The sequence below is a fragment of the Podarcis raffonei genome, chromosome 11 (assembly GCF_027172205.1).
Source record: "Podarcis raffonei isolate rPodRaf1 chromosome 11, rPodRaf1.pri, whole genome shotgun sequence".
Taxonomy (NCBI): Eukaryota; Metazoa; Chordata; class Lepidosauria; order Squamata; family Lacertidae; genus Podarcis; species Podarcis raffonei.
This window is the reverse complement of record NC_070612.1, coordinates 24,346,962-24,372,728: the sequence shown is the minus strand read 5'-3', so window position 1 is coordinate 24,372,728 and position 25,767 is coordinate 24,346,962. Positions and strand designations below refer to the sequence as shown.

General features: G+C 45.7%; 1 protein-coding gene across 6 annotated transcripts in view; it reads left to right on the top strand.

The window, feature by feature from the left end:
• The window catches only part of PDE4D (phosphodiesterase 4D), a 634,082-nt gene that overhangs the window by 312,234 nt on the left and 296,081 nt on the right, over positions 1–25,767 (top strand). The window contains exon 1 of one of the 6 annotated variants that reach the window (XM_053408761.1): positions 16,207–17,173. The exons of the other annotated variants lie outside the window; for them this stretch is intronic. Within the exon in view, the coding sequence (XP_053264736.1) occupies positions 17,121–17,173 (53 nt within the window). The 5' untranslated portion in view covers positions 16,207–17,120. Of the gene's footprint in view, positions 1–16,206; positions 17,174–25,767 lie in introns of those variants that run through there. 6 annotated transcript variants of the gene reach the window in all.

Here is a 25,767-nt window from a genome sequence, read left to right as displayed (position 1 = left end):
CGAACTGCTAGGTTGGCAGGCGCTGGGACCGAGCAGCGGGAGCGCACCCCGCCGCGGGGATTCGAACCGCCGACCTTTCGATCGGCAAGCCCTAGGCGCTGAGGCTTTTACCCACAGCACCACCCGCGTCCCTTAAATCATTTTTAGGAATGCTTAAAAAAAAAATCATTTCCCCCTACCCTCTAAAGTAGTTTCTGGTCCTCATGATTGCTGAGAGATGTTTGAAAGTAGCATGAACGTTACAAAGATTTGAAACAAGGACTGGGACCCGGAAAGGCATATAAGGGCTTGTGCATGACCAGCAATACTACTTTTAATTAAAGCTCCCGCCTTGCCCCTACCCTACTAACGTGAAACTTCCTTCAGTTTACTATGTGATTTGGGGTGCAGGTAACAATTTAAAAAACAGTTCTGCAACCTCCCTGAGCAATGAAGAAATAGCTCTGGAGTTTTCTGTATCCTGGCCAAGAAGCTAAAGCCTTATTTACGTTCCCACAGAAAGATTTGTGACAGCGATAGGATTATAGTGCCAAGGAGTCAATGTCTAAACCTCCTTCAATGTTTTTGGTGATATCACCAAAAGCTGTGTTTTGTCCCTGGTCTTTAAGGTGCCCTTTATAAGACTCCTTCGTGCTAACATGCCCTGTAATTGGAAAACAACAACAGTTTATGATTTAGATTGTCACATGCTCACTCCCGGTCAGACTGCTTTAGATTAAAAGGAGAGCAATAAAAGCTTTGGAGGTTGAGAATATTTGACTCACATTCATTTAATAAATCTCATTAAGGATTTAACAATCAATTCATTATTCAGTGGCAGTTGCAACTTGCGAGTGTATAGAAAGGATATTAGTCAGCTTCTCCACATGACCAACTGTACTTCTTTCCTCTATTTAATTTCTGCATGAATCTGAATGCCCTGAGGCAGGAAACCTTGTCTTCTTCAATATGATCAATGCTTGCATCTCTCCACTAGCACAGACGTCACAGGCAGCCAACAATGGCTCTTTCCTAACACTTTCCTTTTCAGTTTCTACTACTGCAAGGATAGGGAACCTGAGGCCCTCGAGGTGTTGTTGGACGACAGCTCCCATTAGTATGTGCAATGGCCATGGATGATGGGTTTTGTAGTCTAACAGCATTTGAATGGCACCATCTTGGGTACACGTGGTGTAGGTTAACAGTCATTGAGAGGAAAGGGAGGAGAAAACAACTGGGATAGGCCAGGTATAAATCCATCCCAAGTAAAGGTGGGCACTGCAATGACATCAGCAGCACTCCTGCCATAGCCTGAAGTGATGTGTGCTTTGCATTATCTTGCTTCCCAATCATGGCCCTTAAAGCTTGCTATTTTCCCAATGATGGCCAGTGGCCTAACAATCTGCTGGTGTGCAAGAAAGGAAAGGTGGCCCCTGATTTTTACACAACCCCCCACAGTAAATAATAATAATAATAATAATAATAATAATAATAATAATAATAATAATTTATTTGTACCCGCCCATCTGGCTGGGTTTCCCCAGCCACTCTAGGCAGCTTCCACAAAGACCAAAAATACACTAATATGTCATACATTAAAAACTTCCCTGAACAGGGCTGCCTTAAGATGTCTTCTGAATGTCAGGTAGTAGTTTATCTCTTTGACATCTGATGGGAGGGCGTTCCACAGGGCGGGCGCCACTACCGAGAATGCCCTCTGCCTGGTTCCCTGTAGTTTGCTTCTCACAATGAGGGAATCGCCAGAAGGCCCTCGGCGCTGGACCTCAGTGTCCGGGCAGAACGATGGGGGTGGAGACGCTCCTTCAGGTATACTGGGCCGAGGCCGTTTAGGGCTTTAAAGGTCAACACCAACACTTTGAATTGTGCTCGGAAATAGCTTTAGGAACAATCTGTGCAGAACTATAAGTCATTTTAGGACTTTAGTCACCAGGAAAAGCTCATCACTTACCCAAATATGGCTAGCCAAATGGGGATTTCTATGATGTATCTACTGTTATAAGTTTAGAGGGGGGATCAGTCTAGATCAGAGCTTTCCATACTGTGTGTTGTGACATATTAGTGTGTGTCAGCTGCAGTGTGTAGGTGTGTCGCACGAATGTTCCTTGCGTTCCTCATGGGGCTGGAAAGGGATTACTTTAACCTCCGGTTTGCTAGTAAAACTGAATTACTGTGTTGTGAAATGATGCATGTCTAAGATTTGTGTCACCAACATGACAAGTTTGGAAAGCTCTGGTCTGAATGATATCCTGAGTCTCTTCCAGGGATTCTGTATCCAGTGAGGGTTAGAATATTAGAGGTTGCTGGACTGAACAGGCAAGTTTTTTCAAAAAACCATAGCTGGCCACTTGCGTGACCCCATCAGCATCTAAAATAATGAGCTAGTTTGCTATAGCTACAGTTAATTGAGTGATAATAATAATAATAATAATAATAATAATAATAATAATAAAAAATTTTATTTATATCCCGCCCTCCCCAGCCGAAGCCGGGCTCAGGGCGGCTAACAACAATCAAATAATCAAACAATCAAATAAACCAACATTCTAAAAATATTTCATTATAAGAATTAATTAAAATCAAGTTAATGGCAACCATTAAGCAAAACTCTGTGCAGGTTGCCAGAGGAGGGAGTCAGGCTGCGCCCTGACCAAAGGCCTGGTGGAACAACTCTGTCTTGCAGGCCCTGCGGAAAGATGTCAAGTCCCGCAGGGCCCTAGTCTCTTCTGACAGAGCGTTCCACCAGATTGGAGCCGCAGCCGAGAAGGCCCTGGCTCTAGTTGAGGCCAGCCTAACCTCTCTGAGGCCTGGGACCTTCAGGATGTTTTTATTTGCAGACCGTAGGTTTCTTTGTGGGGCATACCAGGAGAGGCGGTCCCGTAGGTACGAGGGTCCTAGGCCGTATAGGGCTTTAAAGGTTAAAACCAGCACCTTAAACCTGATCCTGTACTCCACCGGGAGCCAGTGCAGCTGATATAGCACCGGATGAATGTGGTCTCGCAGCGAAGACCCCATAAGGAGTCTCGCCGCGGCATTCTGCACCCGCTGGAGTTTCTGGGTCAGTCTCAAGGGCAGCCCCACGTAGAGCGAGTTACAATAATCCAGTCTGGAGGTGACCGTCGCATGGATCACAGTGGCTAGGTCAGGGCGAGAGAGATAAGGGGCCAACTGCTTAGCTTGGCGGAGATGAAAAAATGCCGCCTTTGTTATAGCTGTAATCTGCGCCTCCGTAGAGAGGGAGGTATCGAAGATTACACCCAAACTCTTAACGGACGGTGCTGGCACTAACTGCACCCCCGCAAGAGATGGGAGTTGCCCCCTCAATCCCATATCGTCCCGTCCCAGCCAGAGGACCTCTGTCTTCGAAGGATTTAACTTCAACCGGCTCCCACGTAACCATCCAGCCACAGCCTCCAGGCATCTGGTCAGTGTGTCTGGGGCCGAGTCAGGATGGCCATCCATCAACAGATAGAGTTGGGTGTCATCGGCATACTGATGGCAACCCAGCCCAAAACTCCGAACAAGCTGGGCGAGGGGGCGCATAAAGATGTTAAAAAGCATCGGGGAGAGAATCGATGGAGAACAATAAGTCAAAGTGGGCTAGACTAGAGAATTGTTGTGTATGTGCGAGTTGGGCTGAAAGTGGGGGACCCAGTCTTGATCTTATTCTGAATCTAAAACTATGACTAACTGAAGAGCAAGATCTTTTGGGGTGTTAATGCTGTGAGCCCCTCCATCCTATGCTGAGGTTATATATATGCACATAAAACCTTATGTTCTGTCTTTGTGGACCTTCATTCTACAGAAACTGAACCCTGGAAAAATGCTTGAAACCCCTGGAATATTGGGGATGGTGTGTAACAATCCACATAGTATATATTCTAGACTATTATAATCTAGAAATGGATTCAGCATATCACACAGTAGTTGTGGCATATACCCATTTTAGTGAGAATGGCAACTGGGTGAAACTGAAGTACTTAAATTTTCAATGCATTTTTTTTTTAAAAAAGAAAGATAGAAAACCCATTGCTTCCTTTTTATAATTTTTCTCCTCTGGCAAGCCTGCAATGATTTTTAAGGAAAATGCTTCTGTTAGGTATCTGACAAAGAATATCAGTTTTGCAAGGTGGGGGGAGGGACACAGGAAGAAACGATACCTTTGATGTTGGTTTCTCCCCATAAATAATTTAAACTTGAGTGCAAATGGTGTATTAGGCAGCCAGTTTCTATTAAACATTAATGACCGTACATTTCATAGTCCATCTTCTCCAGCTCCATCCTCTGTCTAAACCACATCACTGCAGAAAAGACCAAGGAGATAGACTATGGATTTGGCAGGTCTAAAACAGACATGAAATATCATCAGGGCAGAAGCATCTATATCCACTCCTGCCTCCTTGCATTCAAGAAGATCAGCCTTTACAATCCAAGCTGATAGCCATTTTTAACTCATTTTAAACAACTTTCTTTAACCCATGTAAGACAATTATTGTCACCTCAAACAGACATTTTTGACCCAATTACAGTCACATTATGTTGTTGGTTCAGCGATATCATGTGTGGATGATAGCCACCTTAGTTCTTTTTCTTCTTTTGCCCCCCCCCCAGGTGATACCAAAAATACTTATTGTTTGTCTCCAGAGGGCATCCATACATATTGTCCTTTTCGTTTCATTCCCCATTCTTTTTCAGTTTATAAAGTCATTCAGATCATACATACTGTATATAAAAATATATAGATTGCAGATATTTGATTTCCACAAATCATATCAACAAACCTTTCATTCCGGTATGTTTAAAAAGAGCAAATTCAATCAAGTAGGCACCAAACTGTTGAACTCCAAAAATTGCTTTCTCCAAATGCAAGAATTGGGGGTTCTGTTTTTTTTAAGTAAAGCCTTTTTTTAATATTTTCTTTATCTAGAAATGTGAATTGATCCAGAGAGTTCCAAGGTCAGAAAACTTTGGAATGCTTTAAGATGAATCTTTCTTTACTCACAATGTTTTCAAAACATGTTATCCTATTCAATAAGGAAGAAAGCATCCAGCCAAATCTTATGCTTGCTTACATAAATCCTGTGGCCCTACAAATACTGGGACTCCAACTCCCATCAGCCCTGGCCAGCATAACCAGTGATTAGGGATGATGGGCACTGGAGTCCAGCAACATCTGGGATGCCACAAGTTCCCCTCCCCGATATAGAAGTACCGTATTTTTTGCACCATAACACTCACTATTTCCTCCTAAAAAGTAAGGGGAAATGTCTGTGCGTGTTATGGAGGGAATGCCTACGGGTGGCATGCCTATGGATTTTCCTCCTCTAAAAACTACGTGTGTGTTATGGTCGGGTGCGTGTTATAGAGTGAAAAATACGGTAAATCTTTCAGTGATCAGTAGGACTAACTCCCAGCAGTCTGCATCCCTAAGCTGCTATCTGAAGAACATTTACTAAGGAAGAAGCCCCACTGAGCAACCTGGGACTTACTTCTGAGTAAGCAGCTTTAGGACTGCACTGTTGATATGCTAGCTGTGCTGACCAAGCAGCAAAACTCTCAGAGCTGATCCGAAACCAGACAGCTTGGTAAAATATTTTCTTTGCTTGCTTTTAAACTCTATTTCAGGGTGAGTTGGAACTGGTGGGATGGCAGTAAAATTTGTCTAATGAGTTAGGCAAAAAAAGAAAAGCTTCTTCAATATGAATCACTACATGTATATTAAAGGCCTATTTGTTACCATCTTTAAGATTATATATTAACAAGAAATATAAGTCTGTGGACTAACTTCCCCAAGGGAGAAGCTCAGCTAATTTAAAACTGTTGTGAATAAATCATGAGTAAATGTACTAAAAGAACTAGGATTCATTGGCAATGAGAGGACTTTGATAACCCTTCTAGATCTTTTACTTTCCTAAATTTCTTTGAAACAAAAACCACAGCGCCCCAGTGTCTGGCTTTGATTGTAGGACTGACTGCAGACAAGCAGAACATATAACCATTGGTATTTATTCTATGGCTGGTTGTAAGCCAAGATGTGAAACAAGGTGGGTCAAAATGAGTTTACAAATTGGGGTGTCCACTAACCATAGTTAAGGGTTACACTGAGCAAACCATGGTTAGCACAGATTCCCTGACTCTCCAGGCCAAGGGTAGCCAATGTGGTGCCTCCCAGCTGCTGTTCAACAACAATTCCCATCAGCCCTAGCCAGTATGGCTAATGGCTAGGGATGATGGGAGTTGTAGCCCAACAGCATCTGGAGGGTGCTAAATTGGCTGTTCTGATCTGGGCTCTTGGCTTGCACTGTGAAAAGCCAGTTTCACTGGGGGATTTCTTGTGCATGGGTGCATGGGGAGGGCTTAGCTTTGCAACCTAAGCCATAGTTGCAGTGTATGTTTGTGATCGTGTCCAGGGTTATAGCAACAAGTTATGGTTAGTGCAAACAAGGGCAGCAAGCAACATTTAACTGATTGAAAAATCCTGGCAGAAGAAAAAAAAAGGTATTCCCAATTTATCCCACTGGGCATATGCAAGCAATCATCCAAAGAAACTTCAAGAAATGCAGAAGGAAGGACTTGCACAATGTGTGATTAACATATACAATTTACTATAGGTACAAGATGTGCTCTTGGACACCAGCTTAGGTAAAGGTAAAGGGACCCCTGACCATTAGGTCCAGTCGCGGACGACTCTGGGGTTGCGGCGCTCATCTCACTTTATTGTCCGAGGGAGCTGGCGTACAGCTTCCAGGTCATGTGACCAGCATGACTAAGCCGCTTCTGGCGAACCAGAGCAGCGCACGGAAACGCCATTTACCTTCCCGCCGGAGGCTTTCAAACTGCCAGGTTGGCAGGAGCAGGGACCAAGCAACAGGAACTCACCCTGTCGCGGGGATTTGAACCGCCGACCTTCTGATCGGCAATCCTAGGCTAGATAAGTGTTTGCAGTATAATGTTATTAATAGCTATGGTTCTATGCTACCTGTAGGATCAGGGACAGCCTGCCTCTGAATGCCAGTCACTGGGGAACAGTAGGATAAACCTGGGGCCATTGTGTTCTGCTTGTGGATGACCCAGAGATATCTGGATAGCTGCTGTTGGCAACAGGGCGCTGGACATTTGGTCTGAATACAGCTGTGCTCGTACGTTCTTTTCAGAGCCTGGTCCATAGGATAAAGATGCTTGCCTTTTAATGATTCTTATCTACACTTTTAATAAGATTTTTTTAAAAAAACAGGTGTGCGTGTGCCAAATACCTGGAAACCCCTTTGGGATGCATTAAGCTCTGCAAGTGCTCAGTAACTCTCCAATCTTTGCCATAGTATGAGGAGTGAGTGCATCGCATTTTGAATTAATCACTTTTGGAAAGGTTTTGTTGACTTACATCCCCCCTCCCCTGCACCCAGGATAATATGACATTGCACTAAAGCAATTAGTGACACAGTATTATGCAGAAATAAATTGGTTTGACTGTGTTTCTTGTAATCAGTATAAATAATATCGCACTTGGTGAAATGGCATGGAATATTAACAGGTCTGAAATTCAAAATGAGAAGAATAACAAAGCAACATTTTGGTTTTAAAAACAGGTCTTCAAAAGATATATCTGACTGAGCTTTAAATACTTATGCTAATGTTTTATTGTTGATGGATAATAATGAATACATTTTTAATATGGTGCCAATAGTCAAGAGCAATTTTATTTGCCCAGGCAGGAGCATTATGTGACCCATGAGAGCTGCAAAATAACCAGACGGTACAACGGTGAGGGGATAAAATCAGGCCAAATCTTTATTGACAGAAGCAGGCAGGGCAAGGGTTGGCATGGCATTGGGTCCCAGGATCAGTTCATCATTCCACAAACCCCATGCTGATGGAATGGATCCACTGATAGCCAGACCTCAAAGGTTACATTTACGCCATTTCCTTTTCACTTGGCAACATATGATACAAACCTCTGACACGTTGCAGCCACCACACCCACTAGCTGGTGCCGTGTCTGTCTCATTAACTAGTCATTGTGCCAACAGAGTCCGTTTCTAATAATAACAAGGAAAAATAGGACACCAGAGGCCATTAATCTCTCTTGGAATGAGTCTTAAGAGCAGTAGAAAGGATGAACCATTAAACCAGTACTAAGTGTAACTTGGGGCGTGCATCAAAACACTTTATATAATGTAAACATTTTGGTTAATGTCACATAAGAATAGGCCGCTGGATCAGGCTAATGGCCTGTCTAGTACAGTGGTACCTCGGGTTAAGAACTTAATTCGTTCTGGAGGTCCGTTCTTAACCTGAAACTGTTCTTAACCTGAAGCACCACTTTAGCTAATAGGGCCTCCTGCTGCCGCCGCGCCGCCGGAGCACAATTTCTCTTCTCATCCTGAAGCAAAGTTCTTAACCCAAGGTACTATTTCTGGGTTAGCGGAGTCTGTAACCTGAAGCGTCTGTAACCTGAGGTACCACTGTACAGCATCCTGTTCTCACGGTGCCTATTGGAAACCAGGAAGCAGAACATGAGAACAAGCACTCTCCCCTCCTGAGATTTCCAGCAATGGACATTCGGAAGCTTTGCAGCCTCCCATCTGTGGTGGCAGAGCATAACCACCATGGCCAGTAGCCATTGACAGCTCACTTCCTCTCCCACAGTTAAGACATGGGAAGCATCAGTTGCAGCCTGATCATAATCACGCTTGCTTAGAAGTGGATTCTGCCGAGTTCAGTGGCAGGTGATTCTTGCATTGCAGGGGGGTTGGACTAGATGATCCTCGGGGTCCCTTCCAACTCTACGATTCTATGGTTCTAGGTGCTCTCTAATACATGTGCATAGGATGGGCAGTTTTTACTGTTGCATTTGGATGCAGAACAGAATCAAGATGACTTAGGGTGGCCAGCTATACTTCACCAGAAAAGAGGGCGCTTGGGCTGTGTACACACCATACAATGAATGCACATCTCCCTCACCCCCACCAGCAAAAAAAAAAACCCCAAAAACCTGGGAACTGTAGTTTGCAATTCATATAGTTACAGCTCCCAGCATCCCAGGCCCTAAAGAAGTCAGATTATCCTCCACCAGGGCCAGGGTCTTCTCAGTGCTGGCTCCGACCTGGTGGAATGCTCTGTAAATAGGTTGAACCTGCAAATAGGGAGGAATAATGCACCATTACTTCAAGGTATGGGAGCCTCAATACCATAGTAGGCCGGTGTTAGGGCTGGAGTCAGATGCAGGTCAGCATGAAGAGGCAAAGTCAGCTGTCTGTGAAGTTAACTCTTTATTCAAGGAAACTGCATGCAACTCAGCAATACTTGCCTGTAGGTCTTGCTCCTACGGAGCAGTTGCCAGGACTGAAGGTCCTTCCACACCTCTCTAAGGCTCCTACTCTCCTGGATGTCTCCCAAGCAGTCTCAGACTGCGTCTGTGCGCCTCTGGTCTCTGTTCTGCCCTCCTCATTCTCCTGTGCGTTCATTGAGACCAAGGAGGAGGGGAACTTGTTGCCACAGAAGAGGGAGAGTCCTTGGGTTCTACAGCAGCCTCTTAACCCACATCCTTTGCTTCAGCCTCAGAGTCTGATCTGCTCCTTGTCACCAGCTCTCCCAGCTCACTAAACCCTGTTGCCCCTTCAGCATCCAGCCTCTCCTCCCAATCTTCTCCCTCTGACCTCTCCTCAGTGTCCCACCACTGATCCCTTGGCTCTGAGCCTTTCTCCTCTGGGGTTTCCCTGGGGGGTTCCTTGGCTGGTGTCTCCCTCCACTCCTCTTTGTCCAGCTAGTCCCTGACAGCTGACTGCTGCTGCAATTGCATTTTATTATTAAGAAAGAGCTGAAAAAGTACAGGTGGGCAGCATTAAAAGAAAAAGAACGGAAATGCAGTGGGCTGATGACAAGATCCTCTAGATGCTCTATAAAAATGAGCTAGCAAGGGTGGTAATTCAGGAGAAAAGGGCTAAGATGAAAGCCACTTATGCCTGAAGGTAGGTAAAGGGACCCCTGAGCATTAGGTCCAGTCATGGCCGACTCTGGGGTTGCGGTGCTCATCTCACTTTATTGGCCAAGGGAAAAGGCGTACAGCTTCTGGGTCATGTGGTCAGCATGACTAAGCCGCTTCTGGCGAACCAGAGCAGCGCACGGAAAAGCCGTTTACCTTCCCGCCTGAGCGGTACCTATTTATCTACTTGCACTTTGACGTGCTTTCGAACTGCTAGGTTGGCAGGAGCTGGGACCGAGCAACAGGAGCTCACCCTGTTGTGGGGATTCGAACCACCAACCTTCTGATCAGCAAGTCCTAGGCTCTGTGGTTTAACCCACAGCGCCACCCACGTCCCTTATGCCTGAAGGTAGTGTGATACAATAGAGAATATCCTTGCTGAGACTATATCCGAACAACAGCCTCCACACAGCTGACTGAATGACTTACTTCTAAACCACAAGGGCAGGAAGCATTCTTGGGGGATGAAAAGAGAGGTACACAGTCTTGCAGCACTGTGTGCTGTAGTCCCAGGGTAGGTGCTTCTCTGCACTTTGTCACATCTGCTGGCCTTGCTAATTCCCTGCTGTGCTCTTGAGCAACTGGAAATCAGTGCTAAGATCATCACAGCCCCTCTGGGACTGGTAGTGATGAAGCCACAAACATCCTCCATCTGGAAGCACCCTGGCAGATTAAAGAGTTTATAGCAAACAACAGGCCAAATGCAGGTCTACAGTGTGCTGTTGCGACATCCACAACTGGTTTGCATGAACCTGAAGAACGATCTGCAAGTCGAGGGCAACATTCAACATTGCTACTTAGTTTACAGCTTCTCTTACTGCCTTGGAAGCACTGGCTTCAGAAGGATGTTGACAAAATATAAAGCAGCCTCCACCACTGTGGGCAGGAGGCATTGAGACAGAGTTGCGGCTATTGTTGCTTATTAAATTTGTATGCCACCCTTCACCCGAAGATCTCAGGGTGCTTCACAACATAAAAATACAAGATCAAAACACAAAATACATAATAAAACAAGAACAAGAACCAAAACAAGCAATCAAAAGTGCATGTGGAAAAAATGGATCTGTTCCAGCCCACATGCACTCTGGTGTGTTCACAGGATGGTATGATGGATGCAGCTTCTTTTGTTCAAGAGGTGAGGCAGAAGCTGCTTTTATTCTGATGAGGCAGATGCTTAATTTTGGAGATGAACTAAAACAGGCATTTGCTGGAGGTGTTTGGATCTTTTGAAGCTGCTATTTGGGATATTTTTTTGGAACTCCCAGAGCTGCTATTAGACCCACAGTGGGGAAAATCTCTATTTAGTGGGGTGAGGTTGCCACCTTTGTTCTGGCAAAATACAGGACAAAGCAAGATGGGGCAGTTGGGGGCCGGTTTTTGTTTTCATCTGGTGCTGAAGTGACTTCAAAGCAATCCATTATAATCTATTGCAGCCTAACAGGATGGCCCCTTTGGAATTTGACATACACACACACACACATTTGTAAATCTTTCTGTGCTTGGCTACCTGGAGGCTACTGCATCTGCTTTAAAAAAGGTCCAGTCGCGGACAACTCTGGGGTTGCGGCGCTCATCTCGCTTTACTGGCCGAGGGAGCCGGCGTTTGTCTGCAGGCAGCTTCTGGGTCATGTGGTCAGCATGACTAAGCCACTTCTGGCGAACCAGAGCAGCGCACAGAAATGCTGTTTACCTTCCCGCAGGAGCGGTACCTCTTTATCTACTTGCACTTTGATGTGCTTTGGAACTGCTAGGTTGGCAGGAGCTGGGACAGCAACGGGAGCTCACTCTGTTGCAGGGATTTGAACTGCCGACCTTCTGATCAGCAAGCCCCAGGCTCTGTAGTTTAACCCACAGCACCACCCACGTCCCAGCATCTGCTTTAGGCCCTGTCTGAACTATACATTTAAAGCAGAATCATACATGACTTTTCCCAAAGTTTCCTGAGAGTTGTTAGGAGACCCCTGGGTGCTGAAGGAATCAAGGCCTCCTTTCTTGGGAACTCTGGGAATTGTCACACTCTGAGGAGAATAAGGATCACCTAACAACTCCCAGCACTCTTTGGGGGAAGCTGTGGCTGTCTGAAGCTGTAGGATGTGCAGGGTGCAATGGGAACAAGTATGCTAGCTCCAACCTTCACTGTGAGATGGAGGGCAACTGTCTGAAGCAGGGAAGACTGTATTTGCTTAAGCAGGACTGCTGGGATGGGACTGTTGTATGCTAACAGCTTCTGCCTCCCTTGTTGCATTATTCACACACAGCCCACCACCACACAAGATCACACTTTGAAGGGGTTGGGGAAGTGGTTCCTATGTCATGAGGGCTGCAGTGGCAGAGGAGGACAAATCCAACCCTGACTTCTGACTTCAGAGCAATCTGATCTCTGAGGAAAGCTGAACGCAGACATGTCAGAACTTCCAATTATGGAAAATATGGCTAATCCAACTAATGAAACACCAAGCCTTCAGCATTAGCAAAGACATCACCACATTTTCCATTTAGAATTGTTTTATTTAATACTCACAACTGCCCTTTCTAATAAAGAAGATTAAAATTCAGATGAATGTTAAACATTTATTTCGCTTACAGAGTTGTATAATGTTATTAAGTATTGAGATCCCAGAGAGACACTGACGGTCAGAGTAGATAATACTTAATAGACAATTCTGGGACAAATAGTTTAACCTGTATGGGCAAGTACCGTATTTTTTGCACCATAACACTCACTTTTTTCCTCCTAGAAAGTAAGGGGAAATGTCTGTGCGTGTTATGGAGCGAATACCTCCGAGTGGCGGGGGGGATCTGCTGCAGTCGTGAGCAGAGGGTCCATGGTTCCCCTTCATTCCCTCCTCCGTGGTTACAAAGCATGGATCCACATGGATCCTCAGGATTTTTGCATTGGGCTACTCCAAACTCACTGTCAGATCACATGTCTGTGGGCACAGCATGAACCACAAAAATCATATATCCACTATTTCATTTAGAATATTTTTTTTCTTGTTTTGCTCCTCTAAAAACTATGTGCGTGTTATGGTCTGGTGCGTGTTATAGAGCGAAAAATACGGTAGTTTAACCTGGAATAACCTGGTAGGCTCCTATGTTGGAATGTTTTGTTTCCTTTCTTTATGCAATGGCATGGGACTTATCTCTTGATACTGATTTGGCCTTGACAATTCAACACCATATGGAGCACTTAGTGGGCAAGAATGGTCAACTCGAAGTTTTTGCATGAAAGCAAGTTTGGGGGATCTTTTGCAGTGAATCCCGGAGCACGTCAGCTATGGTCCAATTCCAGTGCTGCTGTTAGATAATTTTAGACTCTGAACCTAATGGTCTTAAGTGGGTTATAGGGCTCCATAAGTGTTATTTCACTTATTGCAAAACTCTCCTTCTCATCTGCTGAGCGAGGACCTAGACTTTTGTCTCCAAACCCTGACCTTACAGTACCACCATCTATTTATTTCCCCGCCCCCCTCTCTTTCATGCATGCCAATTCATGCACACATGGGGGGGGGGAGAGAAATGATGTGCTAAGAGACAATGCAAAAAAGGGAGCAAACAGACACATGCCAAGCCAATCTCTCAGTAACTTTCATGTCAGGGAGCACAGCAGCAGGTGGAGCCAGAGCCAATGGCAGGCAGAATAATAGAATCACAGAATTGTAGAATTGAAAGGGACCATGAGAATCATCTAGTCCAACCCTCTGCAATGCAGGAACTTTTTGCCCTATGTGGGGCTCAAACCCATGGCCCTGAGATTAAGAGTCTCATGTTCTACCAGCTGAGCTATTCCAGCTTGAGAGCCAGCTGGTTTTGTCCCTGTCCTCTTCCCTGCTTAGTTGTACAACACAGAGACTGAGGAGGAGGAAGCTGATAGGCAGTGCCACTTCCTGGAGTAGCTGTAAGAAGGCAGGTGGGTGAGGTTGCTGGGGCCATGCCCCATTTCCCCTAAGGTACCACCAGCCTCCACCAGGGTGGCAGGAGTGCAGCTTATGTGCGGGTGCTTTCCCCTTTGCCTCTGTCTGGCACTGTCTGTGCATCCTGATCAGACTTGTACAGGGATCTGTGTTACTGGAAGGAGGTTACACACAGGAGCTTGGTTGCATAGTGTGATGAAATGAGAATGTTGCTTCTGGTGTATGATCTGTCATGGCTGTTCTTCCCCATTCATTGCTTCATGCTGCAGTGATCATAGAACCATAGAGTTGGAAGGGATCCCAGGGGTCGTCTAGTCCAACCCCTCAATGCAGGAATCACAGCTAAAGAAACCTGTTTAAAAACCTCCAGTGAAGGGGAGTCTGCTGCCTTCCAAGGCAGTCCATTCCAAGTAGAGCAGCACTTACCACCAAGTGCCAGGCACGTGTGAACTCATCCTTGCGTGTTTGTATATATTGATATTTTTTACACTCTCCGGCCGGTGGCTGCGTGCTGCGTTTCTTTATTACGCATATTGTTATTTGGGGCAGAATCTCCCTCTCTTGTACTGCGCCAAGAACCCAGACGCTTTTAGGCAATCCCAGCGTTTCAGTTAAAAAAAGGGGGGAGGGGGGAAAAGGAAGAAAAAAAAAATAGTGTCGCATCCACGGCGTACAAGACATTCTACAGCAAGATGAGTCATAGCCTTTGCCAACAGCTTGGAAAGAGAATGCAGGCTCTGAATGGAATTGGCCAAAGGCTGCGTTCGGCTGAAATGGTGCTTTTCCATTTCATTTTGTTTTTCCATTCCGTGTTTTCTTTCAATGTACTTTGCAGAGGTTTGTGTCTGTGTGTGTGTATTTAACCAACCAACCTGCAGCTCAAACGAGAAAGGAAACTGAATCGCAAACGTTTCTTTGATGGAGGCATTTATTATTTCACTACAGTATTCCTGCATGCTCATCCAACCTGCACCCCGCTTGACCCGTCTTGTATTGGAAATGCAGCTGGGTGGGGAGCGGGGGAGAGAGAGAGAGAGAGGAGGAAACTTGGAGCAGCGTGACTCGCCTGGCAATCGCCTCGTCGCCACACCCCCTTCTACCTTCCCGGCACCCCGGTCTCAGCAGCCGGTGGGGGCGGGAAGGAGGAGAGCGCCCGGTCTACCTCCTACCAAGCGGCAGCAGCAGCAGCTGCTTTGTTCCTAACAAAGGCACCTTCGCCCCCAAGATCCCTTTAGTCCCCAATACTTTGCTGCCTGGTTCTCGCTCTCCGATGACCACAGGGCCGCGGGCTCTTTGGAGAGGCGCGGAGCTGCTGCGCGCAGTAGCCCGGCGCGCCGGCGTAGAGGAAATAGGCAGCGCCAAAAGAGCGCGCTCGCGGCGCCTCTTATCGCGGACACTCCTCGGCAAGAAGCCTTTTATGACCGGGCGAGCCGTTTATGGGATTGTTGTCCTTGTGTGTGACGCTCGTCGTACAGGATTTCCTCCCCAAATAGCTGAGTGGGGAGCCTGATCCGTCACGACGGCTGCTTGGGCGATGCAAAGCCCGGGTGGACCTGGTGAGCGTCCCCGCCCCGCTCCCGCCCCTTAGCGAGGAGAGGGGGGGGGGAAACAAAAGAGGGAGGTTGAACGTCATGTCTTTCCAAAAGAGAGAAAAAAAGCAAATCTTGCAAAATAGGCTGGTGGAATATTTGGCGTGTTGCTTGCTTTTAAGGAGCAGGGCTCGTGGAAGGTAGGCAAGCCTGGTTTTGTGTATTATTTTTAATTTTTAAAAAAGGCACAGCTCTATTTTCTGCCACCCACCTTTTGCTATAACGGAGCGGCGCCCCTCTCGGAGCCGTCGGTGAAAAGCGCCAGAGGAGCCGCGGTGGCAGGATGGAGAACCCACCTAGAGGGGCCCCTTGACGCGAGCACATCCTCTGTCGGGCAGCCGCGCTCGCTGCAGCCTGGAGCTAATTCTGCTGCACAATTCTCGTGGCACAGACTCGCCTGCAAGTGTCCTGAGCCCTTCCGTAAGAAAAGGAGACAAAGGGGGTCGAAGGGGACGCAGCAGGAGGAGACCAGCAACATCCTGCTGCCTGCGCCGTTTGGTCCGGAAGGTCTAAGCCTGGCTTTGCCTGAACTTCACGCTCTACCTATCCAAGGATGTGGCCAGACATTCAGGAGTAAGAATAACCGGTGTTGAGAAGCCGATTGCTGGCGGGGGGGAAACTGGAAAAAAAGAAGAGGAGAAACTCCAGGGAAGGGATTCTTTGATTACTTAGGACTTGAAACTCTCCGCCTAATTCTGCCAAGACGTGAAGGTGCACACAAAGTAGAATATCTAGTTAGAAAACAAGGCTCTGCAGCAAAGGAATCGATCACTTCCATCACGACCGTCGGTGTGTTTACTCAGAAGTAAGCCTCAGTGGTTTTAATGGGACTTATTACCTCCTAAGTGTGTGTGGTATTGCAGCATTAGTCATTTTTTCTTCCAGGTAGAAGACAGCTTTATTATGGGGTTAAATGGCAACTTGGAGTCGGATCATGACAACAACTTCAGTGCATAATGGTATTTCATTGTAGTCTTATCTTATGGAGCAGGAAAATAGCATAACACACTTCCTTAAGGCTCCCTCCTATCAGGCAGAGAGCGGAGAGCCTATATTTCCAGATGAAAAGTTTGCTCTGTATTGGATCAGCCTCCATTCTTTGTCTGGTCTTTCTTGCAAAGAGAGGAAACACAATTAAAGCAACCACTGATGAATATGTGTTTGAGAAGGAAGAAAAAGCAATACTTGTTTCTAAAGGACAGCATGGCAAAACCATGTGAAGTTTTGCATTTCCTCTTAAAAACTGATCTAGCACAGATGGCAAAGAACTCTCTTTTGACTAACCTTTTCCTACTGTCTAAAATGCTGCTGCACAAGAAGATGCTTTAATTTATACCTGGGATTTATCAAGGGGAACCGTTGCCTTCATTTAGGATAAGTTGTTAAACATATATGATTCCTTTTGTGATTTTTAAAAAGCGAAATACTAGTGAGTTGCATTAATGGATGGACGCATAGCTAGAAAACCTTCTGGAAATTCTGCCCTTGAATCCTGGAGATTCTCACTTATGTGGAATACAATACTTTTTTGCAATAGCCCATGACACTAACTGATGCTGCAGTTGTTGCGGAATGTATCTATGAATTCCGTAACAGATAAAGCTTTTGGACAAGGAAAAGACTGAGGCCGATAGAACCATGAACATGATGCATGTAAACAATTTTCCATTCAGGAGGCATTCGTGGATATGGTGAGTAAACTGCTGCACACTTCAATGTGGAGTTATCCCAATACTTGTTTGCTGTACGCTGTGACAATCGATTCCTTAGCACCAAGGGATGGCGATGCAAGTGAGGGACTGTAATCGAGAGGTGCATTAAAAATAAATAAATCCCACACTGGGGACGTAATGCAAGTTTTACAACGCAAGAGAAACCCAGCAGGGAAAATGTGTACATTTTATGATGTCATTCTTGTTTTTCCTTTAATCCAGCACCATGAAAACACATTCCCTCCCCTTTCTGTCGCCTTGTTGAATTTGATGACTTTAACAGAAAATAGAACTTCTGTTTTTGTTTTAACTCTTTCAAGTTAATTCTTAGGTTCAGTGTTTTTCCAGACAAGTCTTTTCCTGCTTCAGTGAAGGGGTATTTGGTGAAAAGGGCTGTTTTTCCTCCCTTTTCCTTTCTGCTTTTCCTCCTCCTCTCCTCCCTCTGCCCCACCCCCTTTTTGCTAGGGTATGCACCAGAATACGAATGATGCTTTCTCTAAGAAATGCATGCCAAGGGACTATTTTCCCCTCCCTTCTTTTGTGTGCAACGTCAAAGAAACATCAGGGATTAGTTGCATATTTTTATTATTTTTTGCTCCCTTATACAATCCAGGCAGTGTGACTTAATATAACCCTTTCTATTTTGTTATATAATAAGATGGGTTTGCTTGCACGGTTGTTAAACAGTATGCTCTAGAAAGTGGATAAATCTGCTTATTCTAGAGCATACTGCCTGATAATGCATAGGTATGGGAAGATTTATAAAAGAATGACTAGGATTTTATTTATTTTTTAGTGGTGGGAGGAGACTTGCTTTCAAAAAGGTCCTAGTACCTATGCATTGTCAGGCATGGCAAGATTCCATGTTATTTATTTAAAAGTGGTGCAGAGAGGGAGCCTCTTGGATTGCTGTAACACATCCATTATGAAGATTATAATGGAGTAACAGGAAGAGGGGTTTTTCCAAGCGACCCAATTAATGTGGTGCTTGGTTAAAAGCTTTATTAATTGATGCTTCTTGTCTTGAATACTGCTCTCCTCAGCACCGAAGCAATACATTTAAAGGCATTGGGTGGCAGCATCAGCATCCCTGAAACATTATACGTAACTGTAGAAATCCAAAATTTCCTTTTCTTCTCCAGTGAACATTTCCACCCGCATCCTTAGGTCAGTTTCCCTTACATATACCATTTTTTAAAATCTGTCACATATAAAAGAGAGCATATGTGATCAGCAAATGAGTCATTAAAATATCAATATTTTAAAAGTTATTCCCGTCCCCCTGCATTTGAGCTTCATTTTTCTTCTGCCAGCCTTCTAACTTTCCATCTGTGATAATAAAAGTTCTTTGTGTGTGAAACTGAAGCAGGTGGGAAATTTGATGCAAGGCCTTGCCACCCTCAGCTCAATTCGGGATCATCCTGGGTCAGTGTTGCAATTGTTGCTGTCTTACCACATAGGTATTTATTTACATGTCATGGAAAAGACCACTCACACCTGACATTGATCCAGTCAAAAGCTGGGCAAAGCCCCTGAAATTTTATGATGAATGTGCTTTGGCCTGGTCGTACTACAAATAAGCAGCTTACCTAAAGGGAAATTGGTAAACCATGGTTTGCCTTACCATTAAAAATGGAGCTTCAGGCAACAGATTCCAGAGAGAGTGCAATTGCCCTCTCTCCATTTTCCATCTGTGTGTGCCATTAAAAAGAAGGAAAAGCTCTAGTTCAGAACAGGTAGGGGTAGCATATTAGCATCCCCGTTCATGTGCAAAGACTGTCTAAAGCAAGCATTGGGTAAAGAGAGAAAGAAAAGGAGGTACACTCAAACCTTTGCAGGGGAAGGAAAGTCTTTGTGGATTGAAAAATAAGACCCACAGTGGTGCCTTTAGGGATGGGGAGCTCTTACAATGGTAGTTGAACTACAGCTCCCATCAGCCCCAGCCAGCATGGTCAGTGGTCAGGGATGAAGGGAGCTGAAGTCCATCAACAGCTGGAGGGTCACAGGTTCCATGTCTCTGCTTTAGCTGAATGATCCCAAAGCCACCTTCAGGCACTGAATGGAAAAGGGCTATGTGGCATTAGCTTGGAAGCATGACACCTCTGAAGAAGAGCAAAAGAAGAGCCCTGGGACAAAGGCATGTCAAGTCTATCATCCAATGGAAAAGCCCCCAGGCAGGACATGAGCACAATAGCCCTCTCTCAATGTTGTTTTTCAAGTGATTGGTTTCCATAGGCATGCAGCCTCTGATCCTGGATTCAGGCCTGGGTTTGCGATTGGATTGGCGTTGATGGGTTACCTTTATTGGAAGAGAGATAAGGAATGTGACCCTGTTTGTGCTTTTCATATTTGTGGCTTGGCCGTAGAGAGTGGGACACTTTGTTAAAGTGATTTTGCTTGGATCTTCGGGTCAGTTTCATGTCACAATATTTGTTGACAGTACCTTGGCAGCTTGGCTATTAGATGGTGAGATGCCACAAGGCTCCATCCTGTCTCCAGTGCTGTTTAACATGTATAGGAACTTGTTGGGAGATTTGGGGCACAGTGGCATCAACAGGCAGGTAACAGAGAAATTGTCACGGTCCGGTTTATGGGCGGTCAAAGTCTTGGCAGAGGACATCAGGACTGGGGGCAGGACGGTGGGGTGGGAGCAGGAACAGGAGTCCAGAAGCCAAGGGTCCGAGGGTCAGGAAACCAGGAGTCAAGGAGTCAAGGGTCTGAGGATCAGGAAGCAAGGAGTCAAGAAGCCGAAGGCAGGAAGCGTGTTGCTGTGGCAAAGAGCCAAAGGGAAATGTTGACCTTATATCCCTTCCTGGCTCTTGCCACCAGGTGCTGTGAGTTACCAACTGGCCTCACCTGTGCAGCTGCGCCTTGCCTCTTCAGAACAAACTTAGGAAAGCCCAAGTTCTGCAAAGCCCTACCGGTCACAGGGCCTGCTCCTGCACACACTCCTGGCAGAAATAGGGTGAGATGGTCATAGACTGGATGCAGTGTTGGGCTGAATGATGGCCAGTAAGTTGAAACTGAATCCTGACCTGCAGAAGGCAGGTGTGGTTCCTGGTTCAGGAAATTAGGCTCCAGGGCTGGTTCTTGATATGGTTAGACATGGCCCAGCCTGGCTCATTGGCTGCTCTGCCTTTTTCTAACATTGGCTAGGGTGGTTTTCAAATATCTCTTTTCTGTCTGCTCTCCACATATGCTCTCTACATATGTGTATCATTGATACAGGATGTTCAGACTCGCTTTTAGCAGTATCCAAGTGTCATAGCTCAGCAGCAGAGAATATGCTTTTCCTGCAAAAGGTCCCAGGTTCCATCTCCCAACATTTCCAGCTAGGACTGGGATGGGTTTCCCCCTGAAATTCTGGAGAGCTGCTGCCGGGCAACCGTGGGCAGTGCTGACCTAGATGAATTAATGATCTGACTTGGTCTAAAGAAGTATCCTATGTTTCCAAGATAGTTCTTAGAACATGAGACCTAATGAGGAATGGACTCTATGGGTGGAAGGATAGAATTACTTTAGTAGCAATTGGTAGAAAGAAACGAACTGGTTAACATGGGGCAGGTGTGATGCCTTGGGGGCACTGCCCATCTTGAGACTCCTGGTCTTATAACCCGGTCAGTTGCCATTTCTGAGTGATCTGGCAATAATAATAATAATAATTTATTATTTATACCCTGCCTATCTGGCTGAGTTTCCCCAGCCACTCTGGGCTGCTTCCAATCAAGTGTTAAAAACAATACAGCATTAAATATTAAAAACTTCCCTAAACAGGGCTGCCTTCAGATGTCTTTTAAAAAGAAGATAGCTGCTTATTTCCTTCACATCTGAAGGGAGGGCGTTCCACAGGGCGGGTGCCACTACCGAGAAGGCCCTCTGTCTGGTTCCCTGTAACCTCACTTCTCGCAATGAGGGAACTGCCAGAAGGCCCTCGGTGCTGGATCTCAGTGTCCGGGCTGAAAGATGGGGGTGGAGACGCACCTTCAGGTATACAGGACCGAGGCCGTTTAGGGCTTTACATGTCAGCACCAACACTTTGAATTGTGCTCGGAAACGTACTGGGAGCCAATGCAGATCTCTCAGGACCTGTGTTATGTGGTCCCGGCAGCCACTCCCAGTCACCAGTCTAGCTGCCGCATTCTGGATTAATTGCAGTTTCCGGGGAGCAGAAACCTCTTCGCTCCCTTTACCCTTTACTCTGGAAGGTTGTGCAGATTGAGTCCAAGAGAAAGAGGCAACTGTTGTGGTTGGGGGTGGGTTGCACTCGGGGGGGGGGGGCAACCCCAGCAAAACCTGGAACTGGCACTGATGGTTTGGGATGACACTGTAAGGCAGGGCTGGGGAACCTGCGGTCCTCCAGGTGTTAGACTTCAGCACCTGTCAGCTCCAGCCAGCATGGCCAGTGGTCAGGGATTGATGGTACTTTAGTCCAGTAACATCTGGTTCCCTACTCCTTCCATAAAGAAAAGGCTGTGTTTCTTGGTAGATTTTTAGTAGTAAGGAAGAACACTGTTTTTACTGGGATAAAATCTGTCGAGCTTAGAATGCATTTGTGAAGGATGTTCAGTATGTGTGTGTGTGTGTGTATTCTTTATTTCCAACACCTTCAACACTAACACTAATGATTTCCTCATGCAGCCTTATGTTAATACCAAATCAAATAAAAATAAGCATGCTGCTTAATTACAGGATCTACCTTATAGCCAGATAAGGATTGTAGATCTTTTCCTGGTTCTTAATATAGAAGGTAGGTTGTAATACTTTGTGGTTTTGGATGTGATTGTTTGTTCTACCCACAGGACAGTGAATAAAAACATTCTATGTATTTTGTACAGCTTTTAGGGGGGAAATGCAGTAAGAATGTGCAGTTCACAATTCACCGGGTTTACACATCTGGGGCTCTGTAGAGCTTTAAGTCGAAACCGCCTTGTCTGAGATGCAGCCTTGTGAGCTACACAAGTCCTTAGGCTCAGCAGCAGAGCATGTGCTTTGCATGTGTGAAAGGTCCTAGGTTTGATCCCTGGCATGTCCAATTGAAAAATGTTTACTGGAAGAAGCTATACTTGAGTAAGCTGTACTAGGTTAGACGGACAAACTAGTCCAATATGGAGCAAGGCAACTTCCTATGTTCCTTTCTTTCTCCTTGAGGCGTAACAGAAACTAAAAATGTGCAGCATCATGCTGTACAGTTGGTGGACAGTATGAAGCCTCTGAGTTGGCTTGGCATGGACTCTGGTCACCAGGACCCTGACCACATGCCCTAGCCGTGCCAGGAGGTGTCTTTTGGCTGATTCACCTCCTGTCTTAGGGAATCTGGGATGGGACAGACACACTCCAGCTATTCTTCTGAGCATGACCATCCTCTAGCATGGACTTGATAAAGTGTTGGGATGTGTAGCTTAAGATCATGGCCCACTTTGTTATGTTGGCCAGTTTAATACTATACCTGGGTTTGGTTTTGTTTTTAAAACTCAGAATAGGTTGGTTTGCTTACGCTCAAAGGATTGTTGGAAGATTCAAGATGGATAAAAGAAAGAACTTGTTCACACAATAAATGGTAAAACTATGAAACTTGTTCCCGGGGAGACAGTTCAGACAATTTCATGGAAGAGAGGGCTATTGATGGCTACTAAACACTACACAAGAGGGACGCGGGTGGCGCTGTGGGTAAAACCGCAGCGCCTTGGGCTTGCCGATCGCATGGTCGGCGGTTCGAATCCCCGCGGCGGGCTGAGCTCCCGTCTTTCGGTCCCAGCTCCTGCCCACCTAGCAGTTCGAAAGCACCCCTAAGTGCAAGTAGATAAATAGGTACCGCTTTATAGCGGGAAGGTAAACGGTGTTTCCGTGTGCTGCGCTGGTGCTGGCTCGCCAGAGCAGCTTCATCACGCTGGCCACGTGACCCGGAAGTGTCTCCGGACAGCGCTGGCCCCCAGCCTCTTAAGTGAGATGGGCGCACAACCCTAGAGTCGGACACGACTGGCCCGTACGGGCAGGGGTACCTTTACCTTTACCTTTTTAAACACTACACAAATCCGGAGTGGAGTGCCTAAGACAGATGGATGGCGCCATGTATGCCTCCTTCTGGCAACTCCTGCAGCTAAGCTGGTGCCAAATGTATTGCTCTGCTTTCCTTTGGACCACATCAGTGAGTCAGAGAGGGTGGTCTTGTTGTCTGGGCAGCCCAGGATCTCCATACACACTGCCCAGGCTTGCACCCTGGACTTTGGTGCTGCTAATGCAGCAGTTTGACTTCATCCCTGGAGGCACACTCCATTGTCTTTTGAGACAGATGGATGCCAGCCATGCCAACCACAGTTGGAGGCAGCAATGCATCCGAATGCCAGTTTCTGGAAATCACAGCAGGGGAGAGTGCTCTTGTGCTTGGATCCTGCAATCAGGTTTCCCACAGGCATCTGCATGGCCACTGCGAGAACAGGATGCTGGACTAGATCAGCCTGATCCAGCAGCTTCTTCTTACGTTCTTATGATTTTGCACAAAACTTTGTTGCTACTAGGACATGGTGATGACTGCCTGTTTTTTTTCCATGTCCCCCATGTTGCTTCCATCATGCACAGAGGAAGGGCATGGTTTCCAAGCATCAGTAGCAAGACAATGTGCAGGTGTGTTAGAGAATTGGTTTCATTCATATGAATAATACAATAGTTATCATGTATTGTTAGCAAGACGTTTGACAGTGTTTCACTTGGTATTCACATTGATGGGCATATTTGTAAAACACTCTCCTGAAAATGTTGGCTGAAAAGGCTGCTATAAGAAGAGATATAATGAAATATTAATAGGAAGCATGGTCCTTAATAGGAAATGTGGTCCTTAGGGCATTTTGTTATCCTAGTTTTAGTTCTGTTCTGTTTGGCACATTTCTGCATAACTTAGAAAACGTGTTCATGAGATCGGCAGATGTCATGGCACTGAGAGGGACTGCTATCTACCTCCGAGCCTCAAATTGTCATGTTAATGTGGACAGTTAGCTTGTAAGTATGCCAAAACCTTATAACGATGAGTGCTAATCCTGGCACATTCTGGGACAAAACAAATGAATATAAGTGAAAAATGGAAATTAATATTAAAGACTAATGGGGAGAGACAGGCGGAGGACTTAAAATGGTCAGTCAGTTGAATGGAACATGAGTCAGCGATGAGTCAGAAGAGGGGAGAAACCTTGTAATTAACGACAGAGAGACAGAGTAGTATCCAAGACATGAGGATTAGTAAAGGTCTACTTCTCACTGCCTTGGCCCCAGCTAAGTACTGTATTTTTTTATGAAGGAAGAAAGCAGTGAAATTAGAGTGAATTGCTATAGACAATAGGACAAAAGGTAGTTGATTCAAAAAGAAGGAAAGTGCATTTTAAAGGAGGTTTTTGGGGTTTTTTTTGGAGGGGGGAACATAGTAATTGTGAGAATAATTGCCCAGTCAAGCAGGTGATCAGTGGTGTATGGGTAAATGCTGAAGTGCAGGGTCTCATTGTGATGGCCCCCATAGCTCTACCCTTAGAGGAAAGCCCAGAACCGAAGACTGCTGCATCCAACTTCTACTCAATCATTATCTTCCTTCTCTGAGCTCACCTATGCTAGTTTGTTATAAACAACAACAGTGAGTCTCGAAAGCCTGGCTCTTGCTTTAGTCACTTTCTAGAGCAAGGCGAGTCTGTCGTTTACTCTGGCGGATGATTTATTTGTTTATTTATTAACCGCCCTTCACCCCAAGGTCCTAGCATGGTTTACAACATTAAAACACAATATTAAAAACAATTTAAAGCAATTTACAGTCAAAGAAAAACAAGGTGGGTCCTAAAAACATACACCTCAAGTGTCAAAAGCTGAGGGAAAGAGGTGCATATCTTAAGCATTCTCTGGAAGCTGTGCAATGAAGGTGCCACGCGGACCTCTGTGGGGAGGGAGTTCCCCAGTTTGGGGGCCACCACAGAGAATGCCCTCTCCTGGCCACCACTCCTCCCTCCCCAAACATCTGAGGATGGAGGAACTACCAAGAGGGCCCCGTCTGCCAATTTCAGCACCTAAGAGGGTTTGTAGGGAAGGAGAAGGTCCTTCAGACATTTGTGGATTGAAACACCAACGTGAGCACATTAAATTGGGCCTGGGAAGGAAATGGCAAACAGTGCAGCTGTTTTACAGCTGTTTTAAAGCAGTCAGTAATCTGGCTGCTGCATTTCAGATCAGCTTTCCAAGTTGTCTTCCAGTGCAGCCCCATGTAGATGATGTCGCTCCTGTTTCACCCCCATGTCCTCCCTCCACTGCACCACTGTGGGAATAGCTCATTAATAAGGCAAGGTTGATTTACACCCGGGTTCCCAGACCTTTTTCAGGCCGCCACCCCCCCACCCTGTTGGTTCCATAGACTCATCCCTGTCGCCTCCCACTCTACTCTATAAAAGGCATTACTCAGAATGGCAGTTTGCACAACCTAGTAAGGAAAATAGTAACAGAATACATTTCAAAATAGCACCAATTAATTGCACATTTGTTCAGAACCCAGTTTAAACCATTCAGTTTAATTATTTCAGCAAAATGGATGAACTTGATTCAGCTTT